This window comes from Rhamphochromis sp. 'chilingali', assembly GCF_963969265.1.
Source record: "Rhamphochromis sp. 'chilingali' genome assembly, chromosome: 14".
Lineage (NCBI taxonomy): Eukaryota > Metazoa > Chordata > Actinopteri > Cichliformes > Cichlidae > Rhamphochromis > Rhamphochromis sp. 'chilingali'.
In genome coordinates, this window is record NC_137941.1 from 22,026,351 (window position 1) to 22,043,798 (window position 17,448).

At 40.5% G+C, this 17,448-nt stretch overlaps 1 protein-coding gene across 1 annotated transcript; it reads left to right on the plus strand.

Annotated features, from left to right (window-relative positions):
- The first annotated feature begins 265 nt into the window (after positions 1-265).
- sox1a (SRY-box transcription factor 1a) lies at positions 266-13,179 on the plus strand. The gene is made up of 3 exons (XM_080902697.1): positions 266-1,596; positions 5,526-5,575; positions 12,249-13,179. The coding sequence occupies exons 1-2, from the start codon at positions 754-756 to the stop codon at positions 5,544-5,546; spliced, it is 864 nt and encodes a 287-aa protein (XP_080758823.1). The 5' UTR covers positions 266-753; the 3' UTR covers positions 5,547-5,575; positions 12,249-13,179.
- The last annotated feature ends 4,269 nt before the right edge of the window (positions 13,180-17,448 follow it).

Genomic DNA, 17,448 nt, shown 5'->3' on the forward strand with positions numbered 1-17,448 from the left:
CTTTTCAATGTCAAATCTGGGAAGAAAGTTGAAGGTAAAAAAGAATTTTACCCACACTTTTATGCTTCCTAATTTATAAGCTGTCTGATTTCTTCCTTCTTTAAAAAAAAAAATCAGCAGCCATAGTCTAACCTATTTTTTTTAAATATAAATAAATTGAGATGTTTGACTCATCCTAATCACAGACTGCACCCACTGTTTGGCCGCTACATCAGTGCTAACAAATCTTCGTTATTTTTGTGGATGAAGTCTCCGAGAGCGTGTTTGGAAATTTCAAATGCCTCGTGCTATTTGTGGGATTGACCCTCCTTTCTCCCTCCTCATTCTCCTCCTCCTCCTCCTCCGGTGTGTTCTTCCTCTATGGTCCTCTAGTCACCTGACCAAACGCCATGCAAATCATTCCGCTGCTAGAGCCTCATTGGCCGCTTGTGGCTCATTTAACCGCTGTCAGTGCTCATCATATGGCCGCCGCTTTAACCAACTTCTCAACTCCGACAGGAAAAGTGGCTCAAATGCGCATTCTATCACAGTGGATGTGAACCAGCCCAGGCGAAAACAGGGCGAACTGCTGGTTGGAGAACATTTTATATGCCTTTTCGGATTAATTTTCATCACGTGTTTATTTCAATTTGGGGTAGAATATTAATTTTGTAGCCCAGTTATCTCGAGCGCACCCGTACCTGTGTGCGCCTGACCTGTTGTGAAAGTGACTTGTTTTTTCTCTGTTGGTGGCGAAGTTTAAAAACCAGGTGAATGTATAGCATGATGATGGAAACTGACCTTCATTCCCCCGGCCCCCAAACGAATACGACGACGGGGCAAACGGGGCCGAATAGCGGGTCGAAAGCGAATCAGGAGCGGGTGAAGAGACCTATGAACGCGTTCATGGTGTGGTCCCGTGGGCAGCGGAGAAAGATGGCGCAGGAGAACCCCAAAATGCACAACTCTGAAATTAGCAAGCGGCTGGGCGCCGAGTGGAAGCTGATGTCCGAGGCTGAAAAGCGTCCATTCATCGACGAGGCTAAACGGTTGCGAGCCATGCACATGAAGGAGCATCCGGATTACAAGTACCGACCAAGACGGAAGACCAAGACATTGCTGAAAAAGGACAAATATTCCCTTGCTGGTGGACTTCTTTCTGGGCCGAGCGGTGGCGGTGGAGTTGGTTTAGGGGTTGGCATGGGTTCATCCGGGGTCGGGCAGAGGTTGGAGAGCCCCGGAGGTCACGGAGGTTCCGCCAGCTCCGGCTACGCGCACATGAACGGCTGGGCGAACGGTGCGTACTCGGGGCAGGTGGCTGCTGCCGCGGCGGCCGCAGCGATGATGCAGGAGGCTCAGCTAGCCTACAGCCAGCACCCGGGGAGCGGAGCGCACCACCACCACCACTCACACCACCATCATTCACACAACCCCCAGCCCATGCACCGCTATGACATGACAGCCCTGCAGTACAGCCCCATCTCGAACTCTCAGAGCTACATGAACGCTTCCCCATCCGGCTACGGCGGGATCACCTACACGCAGCACCAGAGCTCCGGCGTCTCTTCCTCAGCTGCCATGGGGACATTAGGGTCGCTGGTGAAGTCGGAGCCGAGTGTAAGCCCTCCCGTCAGCAGCACACACTCACGGGGTCCTTGCCCCGGAGACTTGAGAGAGATGATAAGCATGTATTTACCTACCGGAGAGCCGGGGGACCCCTCAATGCAAACTAGACTCCATGCCTTGCCGCAGCATTACCAGAGCGCCACGGCTGGAGTGAACGGGACCGTCCCGCTAACACACATTTAGAACTCATAGAATAATTGAAAACTGCAAACGAACCATAACCAAATATTTACCTCTTTTCTAAAATAACCCCGGTCCTGAGAACTACCTGCATTTTGTACAGAATGTTTATGATATTGTAAATGAAGGGTAAATAGCATATTCATCTCGGCTTTTTTTGGAATAGCCACCAGTGGAATTATATAACAAATATGATGCTGAGATATTGGTTATTGTGCTATCATTTATTTATTTTTTTTGTCCTTTATTTCACAGTCTTAGCTGAGGGTTACGCCAGGTTTTCACATTGGGGAGATTTGCTTCAATTGTCTCATCATTTTTGGGGGTCGGGATTGGGGAGGGGGGAGTTTATTGTAAGTTATTTGAAAATGAGATAAGTGTCATAATCATAAGAAAGTGCTTTAAAAGATATGGGAAAATCAGCTTCTTTAAACATTTGTGTTCATTTGCAGAAGCCTGTGTCATAATTCTTGAAAATCATCTCTTTTTATTGTAACACTCTAATTCTTGTAAATTGTGAATAATTTTAATATTTGAAAGGATGACGGGCAACCGCTGTTGTAATTTAAGTGCTTTTCCGCGAGCGAAAAGCTCTGATATTGCAATGAAGAATAATTGAATAAATTTCACAAGATGTTGCTTTGATTCTTAAGAGAACGTCTTAGATTGATTATTTTTCACAGTGGTCTTACAGAAGTGTTTTGTTTTGTTTTAGGTAACAAGAATCAGAAGTCTTCACGAAAAACAAAAAACAAAATCTTCTATTTAAATTTTGACGCTGGTGGACAGATCCCTCGAGCTTTTAAATGGTCCAATTGTTTGTGCGTAATTACGCGTAAAAGCTACAGCCTGTAGGGCTGTGAGGGAACCATTTCACTAACAGGATGCTGTTTTAGAAGCTGAAGTTTCATGTTTAGAAACGTGTCCATAAATTGTTTTTAAAAAGTTTGCTTTTCTCTATTTCAATAGCACGCAGGCTCCAATACTATGAAAACATTTTTTTAAATATTCAATGCAGGCCCAGATTGTGGCCCGCGTTCTCCTTTAATATAAATATAAAAGGACAAGCTTGATTTTGAATATTTTGAAAACTTATGATGACATAACGCACAAGAAGAACATTTAGCATGACAGCCACCTGTTAGTGTTATGAACGAAGCCTTCTCGTTTATGAATAGAAATTTGATTATATTTGTAATAAGCACATGTCATTTTCCCCTTTCAAAATCGTATGAGATGTGAATCCTTTAATCCTTTATTAGCAAGAGCAGCTTAAATCTTTTTAATATATATATATATATTTCTAAATGAAACTAGTTCATTATCTATTCTACTATTATATTAATCAGTGTGTCTAATTGCAATTTTTTTTACGGAAACTTGCGCCAGAATTTCATTTCTTTTCCGATGAAAGCAGATTTTTTTTTTAGTATAAACTGCTCTTAAAAACTGAACAACTTCTCCACTGTGTATTTCATTTTTTTAAAGGAAAATATTAAGCTATTTCTTTTTTTATTTAATCACTTTTAACATGTGTTTGATCTCCTGAGATGCATTTTTTTAAAATTCCAATTTTACAGCTTCTGTTCTGAACACACTATAAAAAAAGAATAAGGCAGGGATAGCAAAGAACAGCTATCTAAAAATTTCTTAAAGAAAGAAAAAGATTTTAAAGATAAAATTATTTGTTTCTTTATATAAGGGGATAAAAATCGAAGTCTGGGTTGTCAGTAATCTTTCACCCGAACTGCACCATCAGTTCATCTTGCATTCACTTCTCTTATTAGCTTTATTTTTATGGTGATGTCAGATAATATATGTGAATTATTAGATTATATATATTGATTTCTACGTTATAAGCTAGAATGCGACAGAGGGTAAAAAGAAAAAAAGGGTGGGATTCACAAGAATCCTAATTTCTTTAGCTGCATTTTCATCAGCTTGCTAATCAAAGAACCGGCACTTAAAGAGGCTTGATCACTCGTCTAACAAATAAATGCAATCTATGTTACTTGGCTTTTATTCTAATTATTTACTCCCATAATGTGAGAAGCAGCAAGGTGGTGGGGGACTTGTTTGCTCCTTTTACTCTCGAGCAAAATAGCAGGAAAGTGAAAGGGGGTGTGGGCAAAGTGCGTGAGGCACAAACTGGGATTCGAACAATAATTTCATGTTCGATAAAAACCACTGAAACTTGAGAGTGAACCAACGACCCGTGATTGTAATTAAAGGAGAAAAATCTCTGTTTAGATGAAAAACAGACGCACAAACCTGACAGTGTCCAAACTGTTGCTCGGACTGAATTTTGACTTCCACTCGTCACAGCTCTACAGACAAGTAGCTTGTTGAGTTGGTGATGACTCATCAGAATTTCACAGATGTAGTGTTTTGATTTTGGACCGGTTTTGGTACCTTTGACAAAAACACCTGCATTTTGAATAAGATGCCCGAGTCATTTTTATAATTATCATTAATCTAAAAGAAATATATGTATATATTAGGCTGAAGACAGGCCACAGATGTTTTTGAGATTTTCCGTTTTTATCGCCTGTAGGCCTCATATGATACCCTAATAGTCATACACATGCAAATGAGGGGAATTTATGCCTGCTTAGGCATAAAAAAAAATCAATTAATCTCAAATACATAGTTAAAGGGCCTATTTCACACTGATGAAGACTTGCATGGTATGTCAATTAAACCTGTTAGGCCTCATAGTAAAGCATGTAACGTCTGGCTGCGCATTAATCTTTTAGGGGGCAAAAAATCAGAGGAACAATGTCTGGAAATTAGTTGAAATTCCAAAACCCGAAAGCAATTGCATCTATGGAGACATCTCCGCAATACAGCGTGCACCGTATGGCAGGGGATGGCCTCCTCGTGTGTTTTTGCATCTGTTTCTATCTTATCTGTTGATGTGAAGAGATGCGGATTAACACTGAAAGCCCGGAGAGGCGGAGCGCGTCACGGCGCATCGCCAGGCTAAAAAGAGGAGCGTTCTGGCAAATTTAACCCGAATAAATTACACCTTGAGGTGGAAGAGGGGGTAAGTGTAGGGTGCAAAGTATACAGGCTATGTGGCGCTTGCTGCTGCTACTGCTGCGTGCGCTCGCGCGCGCGCGTGTGGGAGAAAGAGTATATGTGTGTTTGTGTGAGTGCGCGCACGTACAGCTGGCTGGCCAATAAATCTCTCCACCGTGCGATACCCTTATCTTGTAGCCACCGATATATTCCGTGCTAGGAGGCCATCAGCTCCAGCGCACACTCGGTTGTTCGTAAAGCCCCGATCCCTTGCACTCCCTGTCCTAAATGGGGATAATTAGCGTCACTTTATCACGCCTCTGCATATTTTCTCTGCGTCTCCCCCCTTCCCTAAAAAAAATTACCAAGCAGCCTGCTCTCGTCGCCCGCTCTGTCACAGAAGATTATGGAGACAGATTGCACAGAGCGAATGTGCCGGGCGAGATTAGCGCGGAATAGAGAAAGCAACTGGGCCAATGAATTCCTCGGAAGGGCCTTATCGTGCAATTACACGTTGACATGTTTAACAATCTTGCTGCCTCTTAATCCTGCAGTGCTGCTCTATCTACCCACAGCTACCACGCTATATGCCGGCACACAAACCTAATGCACCGAAACGCGGCACAAATGTACTAAAAGTTATGAGAAATTGCTTTATTTTGAAACTTTGTTCACAACATCCACCAAACGCATTTTTTTTATTTGCTTTTTTTTTCCAGATTTCACCGTTGCTGGAATAGCATCTGCACTGGAACTTTTTTTTTAAGAGGTGAGATATTAAAATACATCTTCTTCATTTATTGTTACCCCAAATCATTGCTTTACTGTAACAGCTTCACAAAGTGACAATAATGATGATGATGATAATAATAATAATAATAATTACAATAACAATAACAAAAAAAAAAAGGGGGGGGGGGGGGCGCCATGTGCATCCGGAGTGGCGACGCAGAAAGTGTCCGTCTTGTCTGGAGCTAAATGTAGACTTTTCCATGTGTCTATCCAACACACACAATCACCACCACCACATCCCGACCCCTCCCCGTCCCTCCTGCCTGGCGGTATATCGGGGCCTGTGTGGGAGTGATTGTGGAGCGCCACTGTAGGAATTTGGCAGGGTCCGCGGTTTGGAGAGCCGCCCCACGCTGTGTCCCATTCAGCGGCCAGCGCGCTGTGAGGTTGGGAAGTTTCAGTCAGCCGTACAACTCAATGGCCCCCACAAAGGCGATTACAAGCCCCAGCGCATTCCTGTAGGGACCTGGGAGCGGCGCAGGTGCGAGGGGGACCGGGGTAACCCGTCAGAGGACAGATAAAAACGGGACAGTGCTGGGGACCACACAAAACCTGCCACTCCACAGGAACCGGGGATTTTGGGGGGGAGGAAGGAGGAGAAAGGGAAGAATAAGTCTGTAGAAGATGCAAGTTAAGGGGGTGGGGTGCAGCATACTGAGTGGTCTCACTGTCCATCACTGAATGAAAGTGTTTAAGGATTCCTAGTCAAGATGGTAGCCTGGATTTTTACAAAAGTCACAAGTCTGCAGTCTCCCTTTACCAATCTGGACTTATCCCTTCTCTTTTAATAAAAATAGTCTAACACGGAGTGACATTTATGAAACTACTGCAAATTTTAAGTTAAAATCTTTAAAGCTTATTCGACCCTCCCATCTGGGCTACACCGTTACCTCTTCTGCGTATTCTTTTTTTTTTTTTTTTTTTAATTTTACATCTTCACCAATGCCATCTGAAAAAAGTTTCATGAATCCAACTTTGAAAGAATGTTACAAAATGTTACAAAAGACACAATCTCAGCCTCCTCCAGCCTTGCCTGTGGAAAAAAAACTCTTGAAATGTCTTGTGTTAAAAATTTCTTTAATCACACCAATACATTTGATCACTTTCTACAAAAAATAATGTCTTAATGACTTACATTTTTGTCAACAGTTTCTGTCACCACGACAGCAGCAGACCAAACTGTCAACCAGTGAATTTCATTTTCCTATTGTTCACCATATCAACATTTCAATATTGATATTGTGTTTCCATCATGTTCCACTGTGGCCACAGTATAGGTGGCTAGCATGATTTAGTCAAGACTGGCAAAGATTCATAGCAATGGGTAAAAGATACCAACATATACAATTAGTAGGAGATGTGTAATTAACAACAGTTTCCCATAATAGAGTTAAATGATTTATAGATTCTGTGTGTCAAAGGCTTTTATATTAAAGACCAAACCAGCCACCCCATCATCCTACCTGAGACTTATCTGCCATGTAGAAATTTGATACTTCGCGCACTGGAAAAAAAATCCTAATGGCAGAAATTCAGGAGCAAACTGTATTAAAGTTGTTAGGAATAAGTTTAAATCCAAGGACACAGGCAGTTGCTGTATTTAATTTAGGTTGCACAGGTACTGGCACTTTATTTTAGCAGCAGAACTAACATAACACCTGCTTTTTCCATCTGTTTCTGTTAAATTCAGAGTTGGTACATGGCATGCAGGTGGGAGACTTGCAAACAAGTGGGCATTACATCTAAATGAAGCGAAGCTATTCACTGATATTTTTGGTAGAAACCGGGTTTCTCAGCAGGTTCTTTAAACAGGGGCAAGCAAAATAGGAAGTCCAAAATAAGAAATGCAAGACACATAAAAAAACATTCCTACTGTGTAAAATTTAAATATGCATTGCAGAAGTACGGTAGAGCAGTCAGTACTTGTGAAAAACCACCTTGGGTTACTTAAATAATATAATAAACGACCTGTCCTGTTGCCCTCTGATGGCAGCAGGGAATTATCATCAATGATAAACATACAGCTTCTGGTTTGAGAACTGTCATCATTCACAATGATCTACTGTGTTTACCTTTAATTAAACAAACTTGGAAATGAGACCAGACTGAAGCTTCAAACACATCATACTGTTGGATTAATATTCAGTAACCTGCCAGTTTGTGAAGGGGGACTCAGAGATCATTAATCCTGTGCATCATAACCCTTTTTTCAACTTTTCTGGCAAAAGCAGTGTTTCATGCTTTATTATTAAATACAATTTTAATCACGCTAAAATATGATGCAGAATTATTTCTAGAAATATTGGATTGATGTCATGTTACTAATACCTGCAACAAATTCAAAACTACATACAGTATACTGACTGTTCTGTATATTTTTGGATTACTGTGTTGCAAAGAATAAGTGTCAACATACTTAAATAACATGACATGACTGAGCTTTCACCTTTTCCACAAACACTTTGACTGTAGATTTGTTGTGCCATGCTTTCTGGGCTCGAAGTTCTCCACTGTGCACACAGCACTTAAAAGGAATCTTTTAATGTGGCGAGCCACTCTGACTGGCACAACTTTTTTAGTGGTAGGAGTGAAGTAATGTGATTGGTTTAGAGTTTAAAAATTAATTATCCTATCTTTTATGTTAGATTTCAGCGTTGGGGTAAAGGCCTAGTTCACAAGCACCTGTGCATGCAGTGCTCTGATAATTAATCAAATAACTGCCGAACGATCATAAAGTGGCACAAAAGTCAGGCCCAAACAAAATCTGCCAGACAACAGACAACTTCTAAGTAAACCCCCTAGGTTGAAGCTATATTAGGACAAAAATAAAGACCAAAGAAAAACTTGTATAACCTTTACAGGCATTCATCAGATTGTCCTTTCAGGAGGCATTTTATTCTTTCGACTTTGCTTAAAAAGTCAGATACAGTCAATAAATTCCCATCTTCTTGAAGAATATAGTGTTCATATAATTTTTTTTAACTCTTTTAAAGAAGTGTCAATTCAACTGTATGGTCATTTTTAATCATTCACACTGTGTCTCTGTTTAATTAAATTGCATTATACAGAGCGATATTTCTTTAATTTTTTCTCACCTCACAGATGTGACTTTGTGACTTTTACCACAACTAAAATGGATAAAAGTAAGAGCTGGCTTGCTCTACAGTCTCCCTGACTGTTTGACTCTTGCCCTGTCAGAGTTGTTTAGTGATTACAGCAGCATAAGGAGATGTAAGCAATTACTTTGGCGAGCACAGTGACAGGTCCTCCAGCTTAACCCCTTTGAACACAACCCATTAGAGCGCAATATGGTTCATCTGTTTTCTGCCTATGTTTGCAAAGGCCGAGACACGAAACAACTTAGTTAGGATTATGGTAATGCAGAGGACCTTGTTCATCAAGCTTATTATATTAAACATGTTAAGATTAAGGAACATAGTTAAAAAAACAAGAGCATTTTGAAATAAAAAAGTGTTTTGTTGACCCATCCACTAACCCTGACCTCCACCCTATGTGGACTTTGCAGTTCAATAACAACAATATCTTTTTTCCTCATTAGTTCGTGTTTTCTAGCACTTCGGTTAGGTTTAGATAATAAAACAACTTGTTTGGGTTTAAGAAAATATCATTTGTATTAAAGTACAGCCCTTTAAGAATTTAAGCCCAACTTTACCCATTTGCCATATTGGTCCTGTCATACTTACTATGACCGTGCAAGGAAATTATTTCTCTTGGAGACTTCCTTGTTACCTGACATAAATCCATAATCCATCAATGGGTGAACAGATGTAGAGGGAAGTTTTTAAGGCTCTGAAATGAAGAAATTGTTCCTTAACATGAATAAAATCAGCTATTTGCTGCTAAAAATAAATAATCTTGTTCTTTAAATGAAAAAACCCCCAGATATTTTAAAAGTTAATCTCATTTTCTCAGGCAAAAGCATTGTGTTGCTTTGCTCAAATAAGAAAATACCTCAGTACCTATTTGTTCCAAACACAACAACAAGGAAAGGCCACATGATAAGTTTTAAGTGTCCTCTGAAATACTCCTGTTTGCGCTCTTGAAGGAAGAATCGTTTACTGTTAGATTTTTTTTTCCCCTCTCTCAGCAGAAGTGCTTCCACAAAGAGTTTCTTTCATGGACTCTTCAAGACAAGCAAACTTAGTGTTGTTTGGCAGCAACAGTCAGACTATTACATGTGCTCCAGAGAGAAAAGGGGATTTTAGAATGAATGTTAATAAAAGCACGGTAAGTGGCTTCCTGTCCCTCACTAAATATATGCAATAACCTTGAGTCTTTTTGGGGGGTGGGGGAATAAACTAAGAGAGCATTTGGAAACTATAAAACTCTCGAAAGCATTTTGACTCTAATAAGTTCTTTTTAATACAAAAGTAATGGTACTTTTGAGTACAATAATATTGTTTTCTTTCTAGCCTACTTATTATCTTGTTTTTTCTTCTCTCCCATTTGAACACCTTTTTTCTTTTTAAACAGAACCTTATAATTTCAGGAGGTTGATTGAAGTCTTATTTAAAAATAAAAGCATGTACATGCAGAAGCACTGCTTCTTCTTTCCCAGCTGGTCCCCACAAAGCAATGAGACAAACTTTGAAGCTTTGGACACACATAGAGATGCTCTATGCTCAATGCTCTTTACATAGTAGACGATGTCAGGTGGTGTTCAGACACCGTCTAACAAAAGCAGTGAGGTGAAATTTTGAGAAAAAATTCATGTTCTCCGTAGTCTTTTTGTTGCTTTCTGCTGACTTTTCCTCTAGTGCACCAGCAGGTCAGAGACTTTAGCTGTCCAATAACATATTTTCATCTGCAAAACAAAATGCCATGATGCATGGTTCTCAGACAATGTATGCTATATAGACAAAAGTATTGTGCCACATCTCTGTTCCGGTGTTTTTAGTTCCATTGCCATAGGAATATAAAATCGAGCCCCTTGCCATGCAGTCAACCTTTACAAACATTTGTGGAAAAAATGGGTCATTTTAAAGTGCTCACTGAATTCAAGCTTGGTGCTGTAAATGAATGCCGCCATTGCGACAAGTCAGTTTGTGAAATTTCTTCCCTCCTAGATACTCCACAATCAACTGTAAGTGGTATTATGGCAAAGTGGAAGCATTTAGAAACCACAGCAACTCAGCCATGAAGTGGCAGACCACAGAGCGGAGTTGCTGAGTGCTAAGGCGTATAGTGCATAAAAATCACCAGTGCTCTACTGACTCGATAACTGCAGCGCTCCAACCCTCCTCTGACATTAACATCAGCACAAAAACTGTGCACAGGGAGCTTTGTGACATGGGTTTCCATGGCTTAGTAGTTGCTGTAGGTATAATCTGTAGGTTGCCCATGTAGTCCAGTGTATCTTGAGGACTTTGTTGATGTACTGAGTTTTCCTTCAGTGAGGCTGATAAGTCATGTGGCTCATATGCAATATTTCCCATCAAATAAATCAAATAATCCCCTCCCTTTTCATCATGTGCCATTAACAGACCAAATTATGTATTTAACGCTAAATAACGGCATTCCCATCAGCCTCAGCTGAAACTGTGATTCTGAAGTCAGTGAGTATTACCACCGCTTACATTATGCCACATTCATGCGTTGTCACTAAAAGTTTCTGGGTGCCTGTGAATATCCAGGCTTGAATTATAACAGGGAAAGTTCCGCTGTTTAACTTTAATATGATCCTTTAAATCATGCAAATAAGGTTGCCGCACATCAAAACTTTGTCATATTTCTTCACTTCACAGTATTTTATTATTCGCACAGCTTTCTTGAAGATGTCAAAACTCACAAGTTGGTATTAAGGAAATCTTTTTTTTTTCCCTTCCCACATGACCTCAGTGCAGCATAGATATGTTAGCGCCGCGAGCATCTTACAATGCTATTGTTTCCATTTCGGTAAAACCCTTGCGTTGCCAAAGTGAAGCTAAAGATGCTTGCTCTTATAAATGTTACAACTAGCTCGGTGTTTCACAAACTCTCAGTGACTCTCACCGCCTCGACAAATGTGCAGCAGGCGATAATTCTCAAAGCAGTAGAGAGAGGTTAATGAGGGGTCAAAGAGTTCAGATAAGAAACAGCAGTTTTATGATGCTCACTGCAACCTGCAGCGCACTGATAGCCGTTTGAACCGGCTGCCCTTTGAACTCTGCTGGGTCAAGTGATCAAAACACTGGGTCGTTTAGATAGGTCAGATTGGAACAAGTGAAGGATGTGTATGTCACCGGAAAATGTCAGAGAGGTACAGATAAATTGCTCCTAATGGTTATAACCCTATTCAATTTGTTTCTGCAGCCATTAGATTGTTGTCACCCATCAGACTGTTTAAGGTGTGGGATAAATTTGATTAATTTCTCTGCAAATATATATTCTATGCATTTAACCATTCCTCAGATTAGACAATGTACATGTACTCTATGTGTTTCTGTCTGCTTATAATATATATATATATATATATATATATATATATATATATATATATATATATATATATATATATATATATATATATATATATATACATACACATACTTATGTGTTTTTGCTAATAACTTTACTTTTACTGACTTTTGATATCCTCTACAAATTAGTAACATATATCTGTTGTTTTTGTGCTTCTATCTGTCTTCCAGGACAATGGCCATCAAGTCTATGACCAGCTGAACTGGATCACTGTGGGGAGACTGTGATTTACAGATAGCTTCTCATCCCTTTTACTGGCAGGCCATCTTTACCATGAGCACTGGGAGATAGGTGGTGCGGGCGAAAAGACCTCTCAGAAAATGTCAGCAACTGTCAGAACCCCAAATTTCTTCCATTAACTCGTTCTTTCCTCTGTGATGCTACCTTCTTGAAACCCCTTAATTACATAACCCCTTTCTCCTGTCACCCAATGTTTTGTATCCAAGTAAAGTGTATGACTTCAGATCGTGTGGCTTTTTTTTAGCTTAAAATTGTGGATAACAAAACAATCCTAGCCCCATATTTTTGCCCATCTGAGCAAAAACAAACACACACATGCACACTCACACACACAAAAGGAAACTGCATTGACTGCAGCAGCTCTCCTTCCCTCGTGGTTTTCACTGGAGCCAGTTTCACTGTCTTAATACTCTTAGTCCCTCAGCTGGCATGTTGTCCAAGAACCCGCTGCATTTTCAGATTTGTAAAATCCGTCAAAATGCCTGTAATGAATCTTTCTACAGCCTCAAGTGTATTTAACGTGCTGTTTGACCAGCCCAAAAGAAACCTTGTAAAGATCTGCCACTGTAGGAACAGAGGATCAGATGAAACAGGTCATTTTCATTTGAACACAATCCCCTATAATAAACATGTATTGTTTGGATATGCTGTTAATTTCTTATTAACATCTTTCTTGTGCATGAGTGTATACGCCATGTAATATACATATTTTTTGCTTTAGAAAAGTAACTACTGTTATTATTATTATCAGGTTTTTCCGTGTGTTTTGTTTTGTCTTTTGATGGATTAAAAGTCATCTTATGAGATAGACGTGTGCTATGCACTTGCATTTTGCAGTTTGTTTTTTCTGTTAGCTTACACAGCCACCCATGGCTGGGGAGGGGGGGGGGGGGAATAAAGAGTACATACCAAATAAACTCTTGCATCTTATTACAGCCTGAGAATAAAAAAAATACTGTGCTTTCCGTCATTTATTTTCATATTCAATTTGAGAGGTAAATTAATACTTTAAAGTGAGGAGTTACAGAAAAGTTTTAACATTTAAACTATGTATTAATTTCAAGGCCTAAATGCGCCCTCAATTATTTTACCATTGCCCCTAAGTAATTGATTTTGGGTAGAGAAAGCGAAAGGTGCTGGGGTGATCTGTGTTGATGTGTGAAAATCACAAAGCCAATAAATGAAAAATAACTGACGTCGTAATTGCTGTGAGTGTTGTAACCTTGCTTTATTGATTTTTTTTCATCAATGCATTTTGCTAGCATCAAAGTTGGGCCCATAATAACATAAATTGTTCACTGCAGTCTGTAATAATTTATATATTTCTTTCACTCGTTTTCAGCCTCTCATTGACTTGTTCAGGTGTGTGCAGCCCGCCACACAAAGACAAACGCTCATCCAGCAGCGTGCAGCTTGTGCCGTGGTACAGACAAAGAGGGAACATGTAAAGAGACTAGATAATAAGTATCTCAGGTGACTACATGCTGTGATTACCAGGTTGCTGGTTGTTATATAGGAACTATATTACATAGACACGCAGTCCCACTCTGTGCACACGTTCAGACCCACACGTTCTGCACTTGCACACACACAAACACACACTCTTGAGAGATCCTTGGTTATCACACCCATCCAGATTGTTCTGAACTACTTATGGAAAACACACACACATCTCAAGATGTGGCCACTCTTGCCAATATGAGCCCAGTGTTAAGAACAGTTGTTGTCGTTGTCGTCGTGTGGTTTTTTTTTAGCATCTCTAAATTCCTAGCGTTGCTAAGGTGCTTTGGGAGGGGATTAACAGAGGCTGGCGCCGATGAGCAAGCCTTCCAGATTTCCAACCAGTAGTGAAAAGACAAAGAAAGAGGGGGGAGAGAAAAAAAAGAGGAAAAACAGCAGAGGGTTAGACAACGGGGAAATGGCAGTAACAGCTTGTGTAAACATGATGACTTGAGAGAGGTAAAGAGGTAGAAACAAATGAGGGATAAGTAACAGAAAGTGAGACTAAATAATAAGTGTCCTAAAGAGCAGGCCTCAATTTTCACACAGGAAAGTGGGGAAGTGCTCTCCCTTTGCTTTTCTTCCCTGTCCTCTTTGCCTATTTTTCTCCAACGAATTTCCTTCTCCTCACTCTGTGTTCCCTCCTCTCTGTTTCTTCCCATCTCTTTATTCCCCCAAGGCCTACAGTTAGATCCAGACGCTTTTGTCTCTCGTTCTCTCTGTCACAACTTCAAACAGTGCCGGTGTTCAGGTCATACTGATTTGCCCGGAGCATCAGTGACTGAGCTGTCTCAGGTGAACGTCTCCCAGTGTGTCCTTGATGACACTCTCTCCCTTTCTCCCATCTCGCCGCTTCTAATTAGTGTGGTGAGCTGCGGAGGCAGTGCAGGCAGCTGAGCCACATTTACCAATCCTCAGTCTTGCTCGTACGTACAGTAACGCAGCTATTATAATGTTTGTGCAGCACTTACACATGTGAACTGGCCTTTGTTTTCACTAAATCCCTGGTTTTACACTCAGAAGAAATCAGAATGTAGTTCTTCGCCAAAGAAAGTACACCAAAGAGAGGGAGGTCCACAAGCTTTTCTTTGAATCCTCTCCTCAGGCTCAGCTTCTCAGGTAAAGTGTAACTGGATGCGGCCTGTTTGTGGAATACAAGGCACTTGACCAAGGGCCAGCACTACTCCTCCCTCACCTCCCGTCCCCTCCCTCCCTATCCTTCCCCTACCTGGGTCGGGTTACCCGTCAGCCCCCCTCCTCCCTTCCTTTCCTTGAATGGTGGCAGGTAGTCTGTTTTGCAGCCCCATCGGTGTCTGTGGATGTTGAAAAGCATGTGTCTGTATGTTTGTAGTCTACCCCATACAGGTGTTTGTGACTCTGTTTGGGCTCGTTGGCCGGGCTCCTGTAACTGTGCCCGACGCTGCTGCGCTGGCTAGTGTGACTGGGTTGGCCGAGGTACGGAGGCGGCTGTCTTTCAACCACTGATCCCTCAGAACTACTCATCTGATCAGGCTGGATCTGCGCTTCACGGCTGCCGGGGTCACACAACCCAACCCCGGGGTCAACCAACTAATTACAGACCCCTGTGTCCTCCGTCTCTGTCACCACCGGGGATATGGGGAAGGTGGGCAGGAGAGGGAAGAAGCCTGAGAGTGGTGGTGAAAAAAAAAAGACACAATATTGACTTAGACATCAAAAGGTCAACAGTGAGGATAACCAAGCAGTATATTGTTTTTTTTCCTCTTGAAAAGAGAAGAGTGTGAGGATCTGGTTTGCAGCATCTTGGTCACACCCATCATAGCCCTCAGGCAGACACAGAAGCTTAAGACCAGAGTTGCATCATTGTATGCGGATTTATGTATCAGCCTCCCACTAACTTTTCATCTAGCTGTATGCTAGGCTCTCTATATCTTTCCCCTTGTCTTTTTAAAACTGATTTATTGTAGCACCCTGGCATATTACCCTTATCACAGCTCCAAGTGAGACAGACTCTTCTGTTAAGAAAATTTCAGGTTTTGTGCATGATTTCTTCCACCCCGACCTTTCGCTTGCCACTATTGACTGAACTGGGATACCACACACAGGAACCAGTGAGAGCACACATGCATATGCACATACAAAAAAAATAAAAAATAAGCCACTATTACATTATATTAGGCTGCAGGTTCATTAATCACAAATGCGAGGGCTTCTCAGCCAACGTAGGAAATTAATCAAAAAAGGGGACATTAATCACATGCATGAACAGCAGTAGTTACACCTGTGACAATGCCATCTGATTTAAACGCGTTGCTCCAGCCTGTGTTAATGATGCCACCCAGGGCCAAGCAAAGCAACCTCTCTGTCATCACTGAAACAATAATGCACTAACTATGAAGCAATTTTCTTACATGTTGTGAAGGGTTATGCTGATGCACATTACACAGGGGTCAGTGGGTGTTGCAGCAATTACCAGGTGCAGCTTTTTCCTCACAGCTTGACCACTGGGTTTTTCACTCTGACTGTTGAAATGTCTGTTCAAATTACATTAGTCATACTTCATTTTCTCTCTCTCGCTCTCTCTCTCTCTCTCTCTCTCTCTCTCTCTCTCTCTCTCTCTCTCTCCCCACGTTGTGCCCCTGACAAATAGGCTATTAAACTGAAACAAAAAAAAACCAAGTTGCTGTTGGAAAGGTTTTATTTGCAAAGATGCAAACGTTTATATAAAATACTACATGTACAGGTGTATTCTAAAGCTTTAATATTGTTTATATGAGAGATGCGGAAATAGGGGCAAGCGTCAAGGAAGCCCTGCATGTGTGGTTACACTGCCCTCTTTTGAATGCACTGCAGTGTACCCTCGTAATCTGCAGCAGGAGGGAAAGATAAAGAAATACAGATGTATAATTAATAGTTCAACAACAGCACATGTGGCACAGCCTGATACAAGGTGACTAAATCGGTAAGTAATATATCATTATTTGTTTTGTTAAACTTCTCACCTACAGCACAATCTCATGTCAAGTCAAAAGTAATGGATTACCTGTTTCTTTTTCTAATACGTTAACAAACCCATAACAAATGTAACATAATGAATCTCATGAATTAAAACATATCTCATTAATTTTAATGTTTTTTTTCTTATGCACATCTTTATTTAATAAAACAGCAAAAACTCTTGTGTAATAATATCAGTGATTATACTGATGTCAACTCAGTCCACTTTTAATATATTAGGACTATGGATGATTAAATGTTTGCATTACTCAAATAATAAGTGCTTAAAAATGTACTATCACATTAAGAAAGAAGAAAATGGTTAAGAAGATCTTGTGTTTTGAGTTCAGTGAGAGAGGCCAACCTCTCAAGTATCTATTTATAAAAGTCTTTCTAAAACTGTCAAATTAAACCTACTAATTACTAACCAAAGGAGAAAGAAAGTGAAGCTGAAGTGCTAATCAGCCTTTCATCTTTGTCTTATCTTGCTTAAATACCAGCAAAAGACATATCAAGACTTTAATCACTGTTTGTTGCAAATCATACGCCAAATTTAATAGTAAGTGTTGCAAAAAAAAATCATAGTTTTTTTATAGGATGTATGAGAATCAGCTAAGAGGAAAAACAGCTCTTAGCTTTTGAAAACTGGTGCTC

Coding starts and splice junctions, on each gene's coding strand:
- sox1a (XM_080902697.1), top strand. CDS start 754: ATGTATAGCATGATGATGGAAACTGACCTTCATTCCCCCGGCCCCCAA. Junction 1,597..5,525: donor TGGTGAAGTCGGAGCCGAGT/GTAAGCCCTCCC, acceptor TTTTTTTTCCAG/ATTTCACCGTTGCTGGAATA.